The 18870-nt window shown below is 41.9% G+C and overlaps 1 protein-coding gene across 2 annotated transcripts in view; it reads left to right on the forward strand.

Moving 5' to 3' along the window:
• Positions 1-18870, forward strand: part of GNG2 (G protein subunit gamma 2) — a 108657-nt gene that overhangs the window by 78380 nt on the left and 11407 nt on the right. For both annotated transcript variants that reach the window (XM_037054306.1, XM_037054305.1), the window contains exon 3: positions 10809-10924. In XM_037054306.1, the coding sequence (XP_036910201.1) occupies positions 10838-10924 (87 nt within the window). In that variant the 5' untranslated portion in view covers positions 10809-10837. The remainder of the gene's footprint in view (positions 1-10808; positions 10925-18870) is intronic.

Here is an 18870-nt window from a genome sequence, read left to right on the forward strand (position 1 = left end):
CCAAACCAATTGGCCTGTGGTGATAGGCAGCAAGTTTATTCTGTGGACACGGGAAACCTTTACAAACACTGTATGTGGGTGTGAGCCTTTCCCTCCAGAAGATGCCAGTGAAAGGAAGTGCCTTTCTGGATCATTGAGGTAGCACAGCTGCTCAGTGGCTGGTTTCCTTAGAAACACTGTGTGTACACTGGGCACAGGCTTCTGGCTCACACACATCGAGCGTTTACTAAATCCTCGTTTACTAATTCTAAATCACAATTGATTTTCGTATAATCTCTATCTCTTCCATGGGTTGTCAACACCAATTGGGAAGTTCAAAATTGCATGTAAAGATTTACGCATCTTCCTCCTGAAGACTTCCTTCCCTTTGGAATGTTAAGTTCATGCTCATTATTAAGTTCTCACTTAACAGAATTATGGTTGATCATCATCCTAGATTTTTCCCTTTGCCTTTCTGAGTCGCTGATTGTTTTTCCACATTCCTTGTTGTGAGGATTGGAGATTATGTATGTAATGTTCTTAGGGCCCAGTGTCTTGTAGCTGTTCAATAAATGGTGGTGGTCATTCTTTAGTCATGCCTGCTGCTTGCATAGCACCCCGTAAGGCGTAACATGCTGTCACAAGCAGTAAGCACACTTGTGCAATCCTGGAGTTGTTATCTCCACTTTACAGCTGAGCCATTGAGCCCCAGAAAGATGAAATGATTTTCCCACCGTAAAACAGCAGGGAGTGTCAGAATACACTAGAATTCAGGTCTCCTATCTTCCAGAGCCTGTTTCTTTTTTTTCACTCTTGCACCACCCAGCAGTTGCATCACAGGGAATATCCCCAGACAACACAGTGATAAAAACACATCTGAATGGAGGAGGTCCAGTGCTTACTGGGGGCAGGGGGCTGTGTTGAGGAGCTCAGCCAGAGGGCTTCTGGAGCTACCTTTCTGTAAGCCTAAGGGGCCACTGGCAGAGTGGGGAGGAAGCTCCGACAGGCAGGGCTCCCCGGACTCCAGAGCTGCCTAAGGCTTGAGATCCACTGAGGATTTAGAATTGAAGCAGTGTTTTTTCTTTTTTTTAAAGAAATTAATTAACCAATAGGTAATTTCCTACAAGGAGACAGAAGGCCGCTGCCTGTCAGATCCCCCTTGCCTGCTGTTGTGGAGTGTTAGACATCAGGAGGTTAACAGAGCCATTTCTATGGAAACGAGCTCATTATTTTTCTTTTGTTGGAATCCTACTGGCTCGTGGCCTGGGCTTCCATATTCAAAAAAAAATGAAGAAGGAGAAAAGAAAAGAAAGAAAATTCAACATATGCCACACAAAATACTAATCTTCTTTCACGGCGTGAACAAAGCCCATTTAACATCTACGACTGCCAGCCCCATCTGTGGATAACAAGCGGTGTCCTTATCCAAGGCTCAGATAAAAACTAAAAGCTTACGTGTGATTTTTAAGTTGCAACATGGCCTATTCATTCCTGTTTCGTTTTACACAATCTGTGAAATCCGTGACTGAGTCCACATTTCTCAAGGCTGTGTTTTTGTCAAGGTCGTTAAAAGCCACTAACCGTTGATGCCTTTTCTAAGAGGAGGGCTGTGCCTCACAGAGATCTTTCAAAAGCAACAGTTTACTGGAAAGTAGAAAGCTATCAGTCCATGCAATGGTTTCTGGCACCCGGTCCAACAGGGAAGCTGTGTTGTGTCTTACTCTCCACCTACACGGCGTAGACAGCTCCACTCTGTCTTGAGGGAAATCAGACAGGATCCTGTATTTCTCCCAGTGGGTAAGTGGCAATGTCCCAGCAAATCTGCATGGAAGTAGTTCAGAGCGGATGTTAAGGTGATGTCGCTCCCTTGGTTCCTTTTCTTTCCTGTTGGCCCTTTCGCTTGCTATAGCTTCCACACTAGCCCTCCTTTGCATTTGCTCTCTCTGTAGCTACAAAAACTGTAACAATTGCTATTATGTTTATGAAATGACCGAACATGTACCACAGGCCCCAGATTAGGATCACTCTGCTCCCTCTAAAAATGTGGATTTAGAGGCTGGAAGTCAGTCTTCCCCTGAGGAGCCTGACTCAGAAGCACCCATCTCACTGATGTTCAGACTTCATCTGAAGTTCATTTTCCTTCAACCAGGGATGCAGTGGTTACTTACTTCCCTGGAACTGTGAGGGTTAAACAGGGTAACACTTTAAAGCGCTTGGCCCACTTCCGGGCACATGGCAAGCCCTTGGTTTATAAGCTAATATTCATTTCTTAATATAAGTTCCTGGTCCTCCAGTGAAAGAACAGAGCTTTTGGCCTGTAAAATCAAATTCCCAGAAATAAGCACTAGAAGGTGGAGGAGGGGTGGGATGGGGAGAAAGGCACTTAGAAGACCCCTGTTTTCTTTTTTTTTACAAATCCATAGGTCACCTTAGCCACCATTGTCTTGTCTAGCTCTCTGCATTCCGGCTGCCTCCCCGAGGCTCCCCAGGGGAGGATATTTTCGTGTGCCTCCTTCACCTCCCTGGGTCCCCTCCTCTCCTGTTCCTTTACCTCCCAGGTACCCCTCTTCTCCTCAGATATCAGCCAGTTACAGTGGAGTCCAATATCATTTCAGCATTGGCTCCATTGGTTGGAGTGTCATCCCATACACCAAAAGGTTATGGGTTCAATTCCCAGTTGGGACACCTATCTACATACCCAGGTTGCTGGTTTGATCCCTGATTGGGGCGCATACAGGAGGCAACCAATCAGTGTTTCTCTCTCTCTCTCTCCCCTCTCCCTCTCCCTCCCTCCCCTCTCGAGTCAATAAATATATCCTAGGGTAAGGATTAAATCATTCATACCCTTTATCCCCAAGCTCCTCCATGCCCAACTCTGTGTGGATGTGCCCTACCCTACCTCTCACCCTGCCCCCACTTGCCCTATTCTCACCTCTGTTTTTATTCTCCACCTGCAGCCTCCACACTACTGCTCAAAAATGAGCAAAGGCAAATGAGGAAACTAGGATATTGTGACACCCAAAATAGATCTTGGTGACGTCTCCAGTTGTTGAGACATGTAGTTGGGAAAGAGTGAGCATCCAAGACTGATTCCAACCCTGATACTCTGGGGCTTGAAGGTATTGGAGGGAAAGGAAGAAGCTTCACAGATAAATCCCTTATTGATTTAAAATGTCCCCAGTGTCTGGAGAACCAAAAAGAAATGACTGTGTACTGATTAGTACACACTATTAGATTGAAATGTGCTATTTTGGTATCAAGCCCAAGTGGCCAACTGGTAGTAGAGAGAGATGCCTGACAAAAAACCACACCGAAGCCTGGCAGACTGTTTTGCAATTGCTATTTGGTGCACACTGCAGCTGCTGTGCATAAACTCACTGGTGTTCTGACTGTTCAAGCCTGTCACAGGAAGGCGTGTTAACTTTACTCTTTGTAGGTGTGACCTAATCGAGTTCGTGGTGGCGTACTTACTTGCAGAATAAATTAGAGTAGTGTTCAAAAAAGTGACAAAGTGATCAAGCTAAACTTGGGTTGTGGTATGAACAGTTAACAGAGATATCTAGGTGACTAATTGTAGAAAGAAGCTCTGGAATATTTTAAACTGGAATCGTTTGAAATTAGTCCTCTAATTCAAAAGCAAGCAACAACCACTCACAAATGAATGGTATGGCTACCTGACGAATGAGAATAATAAAGGTTACCATCAGGTGACTGGGAGACTATAAACCTCTAATTTGTTCTGTAGACCTAAAATTGCTTGTGTTATTGCCAGTGTAATCTGAACTTGTAAATATACAAAACAAATACATCAACCCCCTTAGCACCTACTGCAAATATCACAACACGTTTCTGGGAAGCACACAGTTGTAATTAACACGAAAGGCCACAGGCTACCAGGCTTAGAAAACACCATTAGAGCACAAAAAAGAATGGAGTCCTCCACAATTAACCTGCACTCTCTAAGGCAAGGATTCCATTAGCAAGACGTTTATTTATCTTTGTGCTGCTGAAATAAGGGATTGTATGTTTATCCCTAAGCCTCCATGGCAAGAAAATGTGTGGTTTCTTAACAGAAAAGTTCCTCCTGAAAGAAAATGCTGGAAGAGAAAACTCATCTAATGGTCATTATTTCATGATAGGCCTCTCTCTAATGTTGCTGGGGTGGGGGTGGGGAAATGCTCCTCTCATCAGCTGAGAAGAATAAAATGCCTTCTGTATTATTCTTGGGTTTGGAATTCAGGTGGGATAATTAGGACATTCTTGCAGATTCCTGCCAGTCTGTCATATACAAGCTTTATCATTGTTCTTGGGGTTTCTGTTGTCTGTATTCGTTTTGCTCACTGACAGAGAAAACCCAGCATAATCTCATTCTATAAGCACATTGCAAGACTATGTTCTCTTTTTGATAGCAGGAATCAAATATCCATAAAGCATAATGCTAATGAAATTCTGAGCACTTAACACTTATTCATCACTGGAAAGGAAATAGGAATCATAAGACATTAGACTTAAGAAACTTCCCTTGTGGAGTATTTTCTTTGAGCAGATTTTTCATGCATGGCTCTGTGGCCATTTTGGCCACTGCCCTTTCCCTTTGAGAGTACTGTGGTCCTTTGGAGTAGCACCAGTCACTGTGGCCTGCAGGGCGTGAGAGTGTGTGCCTCTGCCCACCGAATGCCAGGAGCACGTCTAGTGATCATCATAACTCAGACCGCCCCGCACATTTCCCAATGCCTCCTAAGGGGTGGTACCTCCCCTGACTGAGAACCACTGCCAGTGAATCTCGTGTGGGGCCTGCAGAATAGATTGAATCCCATTTGGAATTTCCAGAGAGTAAATTATTAGCATTTTAAAAAGAACGTTTGGCTATAGAATTCTAGAAGAATTAGTAGGCAGTATTACCATTCTTTAATTCAAACTTATAGATGCGTAATCACCCATATTCGGGGCCATAACTTAGCTGTCAGACGAGCCAGTGCTTGACAGGTGCTGCCAATTGGTGGGCTAAGAACAGCTTGTTGGACCAAAGAGTGTCACTCTTAGTGCTACCCGCCCTTGGTCGCCACCCCCGCTGACTCCCAGGGATGTTTTGAGATTCCAGAAATGGCCTCAGGAATCCAAAGTTTCCCCCCAAAAAACCAGACTCAGACTCAGTTTCCCTTTGCTGCACCGATTTGTAGAACACATAGAGCACGCAGCTGGGTGAGTCTCTGGAGTGTCCCTCTGATGGCCCAGGTGTGTGTGTGTGTGTGTGTGTGTTTGTGTGTGTTTCAAAGCTTTATCTGCATGATCTCTTCAGCAGAACTTTACTTTTCCTTTCAGCTATTTTAGTTAGTATATTCAAACAATTTCCTTCCCTCTTATAAAAAATAGTAATTTCTGCCCCATTTGAGTTACATGTAAAATGAAACAGGAACATTAGCCAAGAATGTCTGATTTGTGTCTGTGCTTCCCTGTTGAAACTGCCTAAGTAACTAACTCTGTCAACAGTTTCTCCCAGGCCCATGATGCTAATGAGGTACAAGACCCTTTCCCCAACCACACTTCTCAAAGCATGCAACTGCTCTCCAGTCAGGAAGGGTGGAAGGCAAAAGGCTGTGTCTTCCCCATTAATGTGTATCAGTGATATGCCATTTCTATACATTAACNTTCTGCCCCATTTGAGTTACATGTAAAATGAAACAGGAACATTAGCCAAGAATGTCTGATTTGTGTCTGTGCTTCCCTGTTGAAACTGCCTAAGTAACTAACTCTGTCAACAGTTTCTCCCAGGCCCATGATGCTAATGAGGTACAAGACCCTTTCCCCAATCACACTTCTCAAAGCATGCAACTGCTCTCCAGTCAGGAAGGGTGGAAGGCAAAAGGCTGCTTCTTCCCCATTAATGTGTATCAGTGATATGCCATTTCTATACATTAACAATGAGCAATCTGAAAAGGATATTAATCTAAAAACTCCATTTACAATAGTGTCAAAAGAAGAAAATACTTAGAAATTAACTTAAAATAGAATTAATTTAGGAATAGAATAGAGAGCCTGGAAATAAACCTGCACATATATTGTCAAATGATTTTCAACAAGGGTGATGAGTACTTAATAGGAAAAAGACAATCTTTTCAACAAATGATGCTGAAAAAACTAGATATCCACATGCAAAAGAATGGTGTTGGACTCTTACCTAATACCATATACACAAATTAACTCAAAATGCATCAAAGACCTAAATAAAAGAGCTAAAAACTATAAAACACTCTGAAGAAATAATAGGGCAAAGGCTTCACAACATTGGACTTAGCAATGATTTCTTGGATATAACAACAAAGGCACAGGCAACAAAAAAAGGAAAACACAAATTGGACTTAATGAAAATTAAAAACTTGTGTGCCTTGAAGCACACCATTAACACAGTGAAAAGGCAATTTATGGAATGGGAGAAAATATTTACAAACCCTATATCTGATAAGAGATTAATATCTAGAATATGTAGAGAACTCCTATATATTCTAGATAGTAATAAAAAATGTTATAACAACAAAAAATTCAAAGTGGGCTAAATGTGGTGATTGCAAGGGGTAGGGGAGTATAAGGGAGTTAAATGGTAATGGAAAAAATACAAATAAAATTTTTAAAAAATTAAAAAATAAACAAATGAGCTAAAGATTTGAATAGACATTTCTCCACAGAAGGTATACAAATGGTTGATAAGGAAAAGACATTCAATATCACTAACCATTAGGGAATAAAAATCAAAACCATAATGAGAAATCACCCCTCACTTATTAGGATGACCACTATAAAAAAAAGATAACAAGTGTTGGTGAAGATAAGGAAAAATTGGAACCCTGGTGCATTTTGATAAACGTGTAAAATGGTGCAGCTGCTGTGGGAAACAGTATGGCTGTTCCTCAAAAAGTGAAAAAGATTTACCATATGATCCAGCAATTCTAATTCTAGGAATACACCCAAAAGAACTGAAAGTAGAGTCTTGGAGAGATATGTATGTATCCATGTGCATAGAAGCGTTATTCACAGCAGCTAAAACACGGAAGTGACCCACGTGCCCATCGACAAAATGAAATATTATTTCAGCCTTAAAAAAAGGAAATTTTGACATATTCTACAATATGGGTAAAATTTCCATAATGTCTTGAGGACATTATGCTAAGTGAAATAAGCCAGTCATGGGAAGACAAATACTCTATGGTTTTACCTCTGTGAGATCCCTAGAGCAGCCAAAAGCATAGAAACAAAGTGGAATAGTTGTTTGGGGACTGAGGGGAGAAAAGAATGGGAGTTACTGTTTATTGGATATAGTTTTGGTTTCATATGATGAAAAGAGGGTGTGTGCGTGTGTGCATGTGTGTGTAAATGTAAAATGCTTTGTCCAAATGCCTCAAGCCTAGAAAAGAGGCCAACTCTTTTATTTACCACGGCCACCTTTTAGGAAAACACACACCTCTTTGGAACACTTGTCTAGGACTTCACAGTTTTCAGTCTTCAGGAGGGGGACTTTGTCGCTGCTTCTGTGGGAAGGCGGCTGGATGTCAAAAAGAGGGACATGCACAGAGTGACTCTAAAAGTGGCACTAGACTCTGCTGGGTCACATGATAAAATGAAAACATTCAGGATATATCTTCCTAAAACTAGGAGCACAAATCAAAGCCTGTGTTGACTTTTTCTCTTAAGTCCATTTAGGTTTCAGATGTGTTCTCTCCCCCACACTCCTAGACCTGCATTCTGCCCCATTCCTCTCCTTTTCCTGTCTCAACCCCCACTTCCCTTCTCTGTCTACACAGAGGTCTCCTTCTATGGAGGTAGAAGGAAAGATAAAGGCCCCCAAAGATGCCCGTGTCCCTGTTCCTGGAACCTGTGAATATGTTGTTGCACGGTAAAGAGAAATTAAGCTGGTAGATGGAATGAAGGTTGATGGAATGAAGGTCAGCTAACAAGTCAGCTGACCTAGAGATAGGGAGATGCTCCTGGGTTGTCTGGGTGAGCCCCAGGTAGTCCCTGGATCCTTCTAAGTGAAAGGAAGGGACGGGGGAGAGTCAGAGGGAAATGCGACTAGAAGAGAATTTAGAGTAATAAGACATGAGAAGGACTCTGTGTATGTTTCTGGCTTTGAAGATGAGGGAAAAGGCCAAGAGCCAAGGAATGTTGGCAGCCCCAAGAAGCTAGAAAAGGAAAAGAAGCAGATTTTTTGTTCAAGCCTCCAGAAGGCACGCAGCCCCGCAACACCTAGAATTTAGCCTATTTCAGTGAGACCTATTTCAGACTCTTGGCCTCCAACACTGTAGGATAATAAATTTCTGCTGTTTAAACTACTAAATTTATAGTAATATATGATAGCAGCAATAGACAATTCATACACTTTCTAGCTCAGTCTCCTCAAGACATCCACAGCTTTCCCGGGAACAGGAACTGGTATTACAAGACATAAACTTTCCTAGGTACGCAAATGAAAATAATGGGTCATTTACTCAGTTAATGGCCAATCTGGCAGCCAATAGCAGAGAAACCCTTAATGGTGGTGGAAACAAGATAAGTGCTGCTTTTTCTTCTCATAGATGGTGACCAGTTTACAGCTGGCCTAGTGGCTCTGATCCTTCCTGCTCACCCTGGAGTGTAGCCTAGAGAGTAAGATGGAGCTCTGTAGTCAGCATGACTACCACCCAGGCCAGCAGCAGGAGGAGGGGGCGGCAAAGGGCACACCCCACCCTGTCAAGGACACTTGTACTTATATCCCATGGGCCAAAACTTAGTCATTTAACTAGACTGAGCTGTAAGAGAGTCATTTAACTAGACTGAGCTGTAAGAGAGATTCTATCTCTCCGCTAAACTATGCCCAGCTAGAATTCATAAATTTTAGTTTGTAAGAAACATTAGCTTCACAGAACAGCATCCAGGGGCTTGAAGATCATGGCCAGCTTCCAACTTGGGTGAATGGAAGAGTTAGGCTACTCTAGTGGATGAGTCAATATTCCATCTTGTCCTTGTGAGGTTTTGCAAGGTGGTTTGATGTGTGTTTGATTTGGGGGCATATAATTAATTTCCCTGTAGGGGTGAGATGATTGGGTCCCTACCCATTCGGATGAAATCCTAGTTGTTAAAGCCTCCTTTTATTTATTTTGTGTTTGTTTTTCCACATTTCTTGATCTTCAGCATGTAAAAGCAGAGTCAGAAATCTTTGTGGCTTTAAAACCCCTTGCATCTTCCCTCCCATTTTAGTATTGCCAAGCCCTTTGAAAATAAATTGAGGCAACAGTTACTTTATCTTCCAGTTTATAATGTACATGTTGCCAAGGTGGCTGATTTTGCAGCCTTCTTTGTAAGATAGCTCTCTCTGCAAAGGGACTTCTTTGTTTGCAGAGAGTTACACATAATTTTTTTTGTTGTGAAGAACTAGATGTCAAGAAATAAGAACCAAAGGAGATAATTTATAGTCTTTTGCTTTTTTGGTAGTTAAAATTTAATTTTTGACTTCAGTAAAAGAAATTATGTATTGAGTTTATTATGAGTTATTCTTTCTTCCCCAGGTTTTCTATTTGTCCTCTTTCCTTTTTTAGATGGTAACATGATCCTACTTTATCCCTAGATAAAAATATTCCCCAAAGCCAGCAGAAGTCACGACTTTTAATATAAAGTCTTCTGAACAAGATTCAACCAGTGTTGACTGAAGCCGTGTATTAATGCTTCTCATTTCTGAGTCATGCACACTAGTTAAATTGCAGCCCTCGGCCATCGCTTCACTATTAGGTGTCAGTGACCCCAAGGGGCACATTTACACAGATGGTCCTTCATGACTTGGCATGAAGCAAGATCAGAATGCAGGGAAAATGGGCAAAAATAAAATAGGATGCATTCTGAGCTAAACAACAAGGATAAAGTAAGACTGTGGGTCAAGAAAAATTTAGAAGAGAAGTAAAATTGGGAGAGGAAGTGGGAGGGGGTGGAGGCAGGGATGAGGAGGGTGCCTGGCAGAACTAGTGGCAAAGAAACCATGTCTCAATCTACGTGGGTTCAGAGCTCCACTCTTTAAATAGCTATGTTCCATTTGCATATTTTAAAAAGTAGTAAATCTGTTGCGCTTAATTTAGAATGCCACTCATGAACTCATTGATACAATTAACAATTTAGACAGGGCAGTCCCTCCCCCTGGACATTACAGGTGTGTTTCTGAAGAACTGTGAGTAAAAGTGAATAGTTGTGAATAAAGCCATATCTCAGACAGAGTGAAGAGAAATGACTGCTTAATACAGTGCTGGATGAGTGACACTGCAAAGCCACACCTCCGACTGCAGGGTCTCCCCGGTTTAATAGGCCTGGGCCGTGAGCATTATGGAAAGTTGGTGTGTGAGCCCATCCATCAAGAGAGCAGGGCAAACTCGGTGTTTTCAGTCCTAAAGGATTATGTAATTTACTGCTGCTCTCTCTACTTGCCTCTCACTCATCCTCCCAGGACACTTCCACAGTACCTGACAGTGGTAATACCCAGTAAATGACAGCAGTTATAACATATACCATCACCCTTATTATTTTGAGTTTATTTTATAAACTATAATAATTTTAATAACTTGCTTTATTAGTGTGGCAGCATATCTTATTACAACGGACTTGGTAACATTCCTCTTCCCCCCCGTCGAAATAAGAATGAAAGGGCAAAGGTGAGGGGAGTTGGGAAAACAAACCCATGTTCTGGTCTGCCTGACGATCTGAGGCAGTGCTGGATTGAAGAGGTAGAGGGCTGGATCCCTGGGTCATGATGAACCTGCACGGTTGGCGGCTCCCGGATTCTCTGATGCATTCTTCTTCCTTGTTTTCTTACTTAGTGTGTCTGAAAAGCCCACCCAGCACCCCAATGGCCAGCAACAACACTGCCAGCATAGCACAAGCCAGGAAGCTGGTGGAACAGCTGAAGATGGAAGCCAACATCGATAGGATAAAGGTAGGGATACCGTTACCCACACACAGCTCATCTAGCCTTGATTGTAAGGAGCATGGCTTGCCGCAACCTGTCATTTACTTCTCCACCAGTACAGAGTAATGAAACCAGCAATGATGAGAGAGAAACTTAATGATTGGGCAAAAGTTCTAATGTCTTTGCCTTTTCTAGATTTCTCCAGAATAATATGATAGTATAAATTAAAATTGGTTATCCATGTAGAATTAAAAATAAAACAATAACAACCAAACAAAATAGAAACAAAGCATAGGCTCCTGACTGAATGCTAGACAAGGAAGTTGGAGGACACGTAAAACAGAGCGGTCCACCAGCTGACTACCCTGGTGGACCTTACCTCGTAGGACCCTCTTCTTCTTTGGGGTTTGTTTTTCTGTCCTGCTGTGCTTCAGAGTTTAAGTGTCCAGCTTTAATGTCTCCTCCTTTCATTCACAATTGTAAATTATTTTTCATTATACTTTATTTGATCTTTTTATCCCAAATACGAAATCACACGTGGTCTCTCTAAGAAGTCAAACAGCATAGAAGTTTAATGGAAGTTTAATCGTCTACTCTTTTCCTTCTTTCTTCCACTGCCCAGATGTAACCTGGCAGCTTTGCCTTAAGTTGAGCCTAATGCATACCGAATCAAGACTTTAACTCCAGACACTTTGTTGTCAGATTTTAAGTGTGAAGTTGACTTACACGGTGTCATTAATAACAGATAGCTGTGGCAGGGTTGGTAACGAGAAATTTTGTCAGCTACCGAAACTTCACTTTCCCAGAAGATCCGAGCATACTGTAAAATCAAACTCAGAAATATATCTCATTTTAGTAAAAACTAGAACATTCTTCCAAATGTCTTTTGTGTGAACTAGAATAGTTTTCCTATTTTCTCCATACCTGGCCTAGTCACTTGGACAATCCAACCTCCCTTGGAGTGCTTCTAGAATAAGTGTCAATAGATCATGGCCTGTGAGCCACATTCAGCCCACTGCCTGTTTTCATAATTTCATTTACATATTCTCCGCAGCTGACTTTCACACTGCAACAGCAGAGTAGCGTAATCGCAGCAGAGACCCTGTGGCCCCCAGAGCATAACGTATTTACTCTCTGGCCTTTCACAGAAAACTTTACTGACCCCTAGTCTAGAGCAGTGGTTCTCAGCCATCTTTACGTTCAGATCCCCCGGGGAATTCTGCAAACAGACCAATTATGAGAATATATTCTATACCAATTAAATTAGACTCTCTTGGGGTATGATTCAGGCATGAGTATATTTTTTATTAGTTAATGTCAATGTATAGCTGAGGTTGAGAACCTCAGTCCCAGAGAAAGGGGTTAGCTCATTTTAATTCCCACCAGGTACGTGCAGGAGAGCAAAGGGAGAGCTGGTCTTCCCCCATAAATAAGCTGAGCAAATGTCCATGGACACTTTTCCGTCTACCCAAGTGGCCTTTGTCAAATCTGAGGCCACAAGATGCAAACAGCTTCTGCTCTTCATGTAACAGATTCCATCCATCTTTATGTGCAAATGAGATAAAGGGTCTTCACCTTGCCCTTGCTCCTTTACCCCCTGCCTCTTCTCCCCTCTCCTCTTTGTCTCTCCTTGTGTTCTCCCTTGCCGATGAAGAACACTGTGGCAGGTAGGCATAATAATTACTCGGAGAAGTGAGGTAGGTTGAAGATTATGGCTTCAGAAAGAGCTTTTGGGGGGGGGGGGTTGGTGGAGGGGATGTTTCTGGTCATAGACCCTCTAGAAAGTCCACTTTGGCTTTTGGGGTGACCCAATTAAGATAAAAGTGTGAAGCACTAGAATGATTGGCATTTTCTGTTACTACTCACCACCCTCAGGCCTGGCGTCTGAAGGCAGTTGTGAGAGTGTTGGTGGTGATGAAAAGGTAACGGTGGAAGAAAACAGATACAGCCTTTCAGCCCTAGGTCAGACCTTTATCATTCCTCACCTGAACCATTAGCTGCAAAAGGCTTTTAGATGATCTCTGAAATTCCATCTCAATTACCCACCATGTTACTGCCAAAGAAAAATATCTGTAAGAAATCTCATTATGTTCCTCTCCTACAGAGAATCTTTTTGTGATAGCCATCACCTGTAAAATAAAATTTAAACTCTTTTTTAAAAAATTTTTTGCCCTGGCCTGTGTAGACTTGGTTGGAGCATTGTCCCCTGACCAAAAGGTTGAGGGTTTGATTCCAAGGCAAGGCACATAGCTAAATTGCAGGTTCAATTCTCAATACCTGATCCCCAGTCCAGGTACATATAATCCCCAGTTTGAGTGCATACAGGAGGCAACCAATTGATGCTTCTCTGTTGCATTGATGTTTCTCTTTTTCCCTCTAAAAGCAATGAAAAATAAATGTCCTTGGGTGAGGATTTAAAAAAAGCATTTTTTAATAATAGTTGATATACAATATTATATTAGTTTCACGTATTCAACAGTGATTAGACCTTCCTGTACCTTACATAGTGATCACCCCTACAATTCTAGTACCCATCTGGCACTGTACATAGTTATTACAATATTATTGACTATATTCCCTATTTGCACTTTATCTCTTAGTGACTATGTTTGTGACTTTCAATTTATGCATCTTAATCCCCTTCACCTTCCTCAATATCTTATAGTTTTTTAAGTACAGGCCTTTTACCTTATTGGTTAAATTTATTCCTAGGTATTTTATTCTTTTTTATTGTAAATGGGATTGTTTTCTTAATTTCTTTTTCTGATTACTTTCTATTAGTGTATAAAATTCAATAAGTTTCTGAATATTAATTTTACACCTTGCTAACTTACTGAATTCATTTATTAGTTCTAATAGTTTGGGGTGGAATCTGTGGGATTTTCTATATATAGTATCATGCCATCTACAGACAATGGCAGTTTTACTTCTTCCTTTCCAATTCAGATGTCTCTTATTCCTTTTTCTTGTCTGATTGCTATGGCCAGGACTTCCATTACTATGTTGAGTAAAAATGGTGAAAGTGGACATCCTTGTCTTTTTTTTTAAATATTTTATTTATTTATCTTTAGAGGGGAAGGGAAGGAGAGAAGGAGAGAAATATCAATGTATGGTTGCCCCTCATGAGTCCCCTGCTGGGAACTGGCCCGCAACCCGGGCATGTGCCCTGACTGGGAATCGAACCACAATCGTGTGGTTTGCAGGCCCACGCTCAGTTCACTGAGCTACACCAGCCAGGGCTGGACATCCTTGTCTTGTTCCTGATCTTAAAGAAAAAGATTTTAGCTTTTCACTATTGAATATGATATTAGCTGTGGGATTGTCATAGCTGGACTTTATTATGTTGAGGTACGTTCCCTCATCTCTCCACTGCTCACCTCCCAGTTGTTATAGATAGGTGTTAGGTTGTGTCAAATGTTTTTCTTCAACTATCAATGTGATCATATCTTTCATTTTTATCCTTCTTTTTTTGTGTGTGGTGTATCACATTACAAAATTTGAATTCTTTAGCAGAGTATGCAAGGTCCTTCTGGACCCTGCCTATCTTTAAGCTCTATCCCCTTTCTTTTGCCCACGTGTTATACCCAACGACTTAATTCCCTTGAGGGGACTTTAAAATGCTTGGAGCATTCACTGTCATCCTCTCTGCCTTTCTGTTTTACCAACTCCAGTGAATTTACAGTTCCTTGAACATTCAGACCAATCACTATATCCTTTGAGAAGCTTTCCCGGAAACTCCTCCTAAAGTTGGATTTTTGCTGTTTCTTCAGTGGCTCATTAATTCATTTACCTAGTAAATATTTTTCTGAGAGATTTCTAAACTGCCAGGCCTCTTTAGGTACTAGAGATATAGAGATGAATAAAGATGAAGATGTAATTCTTGCCCTCAAGGATCTCCTTGCCTAGTGAGGGATTACTCGAGGTATGAACAAGATTTAGCAATGATGTCAATAAGATATCCAAGGAGCATCATTGCCAAATACCATCAGAAAGAAGCCAGCAGCACACCCTGATTCCCTTTGTATATGACTTCTAAAGACACCAAATAAATCACTGTTAAAAGAGCATCAGTCTGAGCACACAGAGTTGCCTTCCTAGGTGATCTTTTATTCAAATCTCGGAATCCCTCTTGATGTTATTAGACCTTAATTGTTGCAAATACAGCAGCAGCCTGTGTTTCAGCATTTGTTCTGCACGTTGGAGCCAGGCAGGCATGCTGTGGTGAAGTGTCACATTATTTTTAGTTTAGCTGTTGGATAAAACTGTGGCTGTGTTGACACAGTTGTCAGCTAGCTGGTTTAGGGCTTGGTTATCTGCCGTTAGAGGTCCCTTCAAGGCTTCCGAACGTTCAGGCTTCTATACCTGCTTTTCATGCATGATACTGTCAGGAGGAAGGGGCTTCTCTCTAAACATCTCAGGTTGTGATTTTCTAGTCAGAGTAGTGGCCTCTTCAAGGCATCATTTCTGGAGCAGTGGCTTTGTATACATCTGGCACAGCCTACTGCAGCCAAGGCCACAAGGAACGGGGGGTGAGGGGGCACTGCTGGCCCTGGAGCTGCTGAGGGTCTTTTAAGCAGGAAATGGCCTTCTCTCTCATGTGGCCTCCTGAATAATTTAGGCAGCGTAAAGTAGCCCTACCATAAAAGAATCTGAATAGCATTTTCATTTTTAAACCATTTTGTCTCCAATCCCTGCACATCACAGATCCTGGGATATTTGGGCTGTGGAACCCATTATCTACTCATAAGCCTCAGGCATACATACATTATGCTCCCAACTTTTTCTGTGTTTGTTAGCATTTCATCCAGGGACAGAAAGTAAAGTCAAAGAAGCTGGACAGGGTTCTCGGGGGAGGGGCGAGAGGGTGCAGTGGAGACTGGGACACTCAGATATGGGGAACAGCAGCACACTCACACTAAGGCGAATGAAAGAAACCTTGTCCCCAGAGTACAAGTTGAGAGAGCGTGCAGAAGAGTGAAGGACAGCAGGACTTCAGTAAATCTATTTATTCGTCACTATATTAGGAGTCTTTGGGTCTCTAATAATAGGAACCTAACCCCACACTCGCTTAAGCAGAAAGAGGGGATTGATTGTAAAAGATAGAGAGTGTCTCAGAATCCGAGAGCAGAAATGTAGCTGGGTGAGCAGTGGACGTGAGAATTGGAAGGCCATCGGGAACTGTGGGTGTTCGGTGACGGGTCTCTGTTTCCCTCTGTGTGTCTGCCTCTTTCTCTTCTGGGAAAGAATATATTTCTCAGCTACCAATTTCACGTGAAAGACACAAGATGGCTTCCCAGGGCCGCCAGGATCACATGGCACAGTTCCAGCTCCATGAGGAGATAGACTGGTTCAGTCTCTACTAGTCTCAATTCCATATCACCAGAGTAGCTTCTCTGTCCTAGCAAGAATGAGCCGTCTGCAGCTACAATCCACTGACATTAGAACCGAACCACGTTGTACAAACCTGGCTCTTAGGAATGAACCCATCCTTATGGGTGGAAAGTGGATACATATTTAAGGAGGGGAGAGAATCACTGTAAGCCGAAAAAATGTTCTTTGACAGAGGCCATTGTCATATCATGAAAGATAATGTAGATGTAAGAGCAAAAGAAAGCCAAGGCCAGGAGAGGAGGTGGAATGATTGCTTCTTTAATACTTGGATGCTCCATAAATTGACCCCACATAAAAATGTCAAACTTATTTCTCATTTCTCCCAAATGTTCCCAGTAGACCTTTCTAACTGGGTCTGTACACCATCCCAAGAATAAGCTGTGCAAATTCCCACCTCTCTGGTTATTCAGGTCCCTCACTGAGAACACCCTTTTCCTCATTCTTTTTCTATTGATTATAGACTGGGTTCTGCCCCCACAAAAATGTGTATGTTGAAATCCTAACCCCCACCATGATAGTATTTGGAGGTGGGGCCTTTGGGAGGTTATTAGGTACTAAGCGCAATTAGTGTACTTTTATAGAAGAGACCCCAGGGAGAGGCCTCGCCTCTTCCACCATGAGAGGACAACCTCAGTCAGAGCGCCATCTATGAACCACAAAGCAGGCCCTCACCAGACACCAAATCTGCCAGCACCTTGATCTCGGACTTCCCCACTTCCAGAACTATGAGAAAGAAATTTCGTTGTCTATAAGTCACCCAGTCGATGATATTTTGTTATAGCAGCCTGAATAATCTAAAATGCTATTCAAACCTTATGTCTGTGTTAGGGGTCAACTCAAATCCTCACTTGTCTGTGAATCTTTTGTTTTTTTTTCATTTTGACCATATTTACTAATTAATTTGCTAATTTTACCCTCATCAGATAAATTTTTCCAACAAGACTATTTGAGGTCTGTCCAGAGGGTATCCAGCCATGTAATATGAAAAACAGACATTTATTAAAGAAGATACAAGAAACACTGTACATAGGACAATGGTGCCTCAGTCCCCTTCAAGTGAGGCACCTTGGGACCTCACACAGTTCTCCCAGTCTCCCTCAGCTGTCCTGTTGTATTTTCTTGAATCTCATCAATGGTCTGAAATCTCTTCCCTTTCAAAGAGAAAGTGATTAGTTTTGGGAAAAGCCAGAAGTCACAGGGTGCCAAATCTGGGCTGTCGTGGGGCTGAGTCACCTGGGTGATCTGATGTTTTACCAAAAGACTCTCCACACAAGACTTGATGCCTGGGTGGGCACATTGTCGTGATGAAGCTGCCAATCACCAGTTGCCCATAGCTGCAGCCTTCTGAATCATCCAAATAGTTTTCATTTAGGAATGTTCAAGCTTAATGCAAAATTTGATGCATTAAATTTCCTTGCTGCATGTAACTCACTCAGTCATTTTGAATGTGACAGCCACACAGTACACATGGTCACTCAATGGCGTCTACCAGCCCCACTGACTAGTACAGTGACCTTGTTATAGTTCACCATGCACATTCCAGTCCACACCCTTGGCTGCCAGTTTTCATCACCGTTGCTCAACTGTTTTTGTTACATTAACAATGGCTGAACTTTTCCCAGACAGACCTCAAAGCCAAAGACCATGTTATTTACTTCTTGCATCCTTCATGGTGCTGAGGTATATAGGCAGTCAGGAAACACTTTTTTAGTGAATAGCTTTAAGTTCGTGTACTAAGAGTGTCATATTAAAAAACATTAGGAACTATTCTACATGACATTGCTAATTATATTTATGGTTTGGGAAATCCCAGGAATAAGGTAATTGGCCAAATGAAAGTATGGCAATAGGAGAAAATTTAATGAAATATAAAAAAGAAAGTCAGAATTGATCACTTTACGGGTAAGTAAAACATACCATGTCATTTGTGTGTTTATAATTAGGCAGCATTTATAGTGTATCTTTTTTTTAAATAGTTCAACATAAAAAGAACAGGTTAATTTTTGTAACTGGAAAATATGTATGAATTATTTAACCAAACATGAACGTTTCTAATGATTAAATCATCTTTCTAGTGACTGGCTCCTGATAGATTGGAACTGAACTTCACAGAAAGCTGTACTGAGAAATGGGCCAGTTAGTCATCATACTTGTTACTAGAAAGGGGACATCCATCTTAGGTTTGGGACTTCCCAAGTATTTTTCCAGCGTTGAGGTGAAAGTTTTAACATTTCTTTCCTAAACAGGTTTGTGTTCTATCTATTAGACAGAATGAGATTCAAGCCCCTTTCTAGGCCAATTGAGAGTATTTTCAGGGATAATAAATTTGGCACAGTATATCAAAGGACTAATGGAGAAAAAGGCTGTTCAGAGATGGCCAGTGCTAATTCATTTGATTTGCTGAAAAGGAAGCAAAAATTTAAAAATTTAATTCAAGGGGCCCTGGCTGGTGTAACTCAGTGGATTGAGCGCAGGCCTGCGAACCAGATCGCGGTTCAATTCCCCGTCAGGGCACATGCCTGGGTTGCAGGCCGGTTCCCTGCAGGCCAACTCCCAGCAGGGGACACACAAAAGGCAACCAT

This window comes from Sturnira hondurensis, unplaced genomic scaffold (assembly GCF_014824575.4).
Source record: "Sturnira hondurensis isolate 20B ecotype Veracruz unplaced genomic scaffold, ASM1482457v3 Scaffold0008196, whole genome shotgun sequence".
NCBI classification, from domain to species: domain Eukaryota; kingdom Metazoa; phylum Chordata; class Mammalia; order Chiroptera; family Phyllostomidae; genus Sturnira; species Sturnira hondurensis.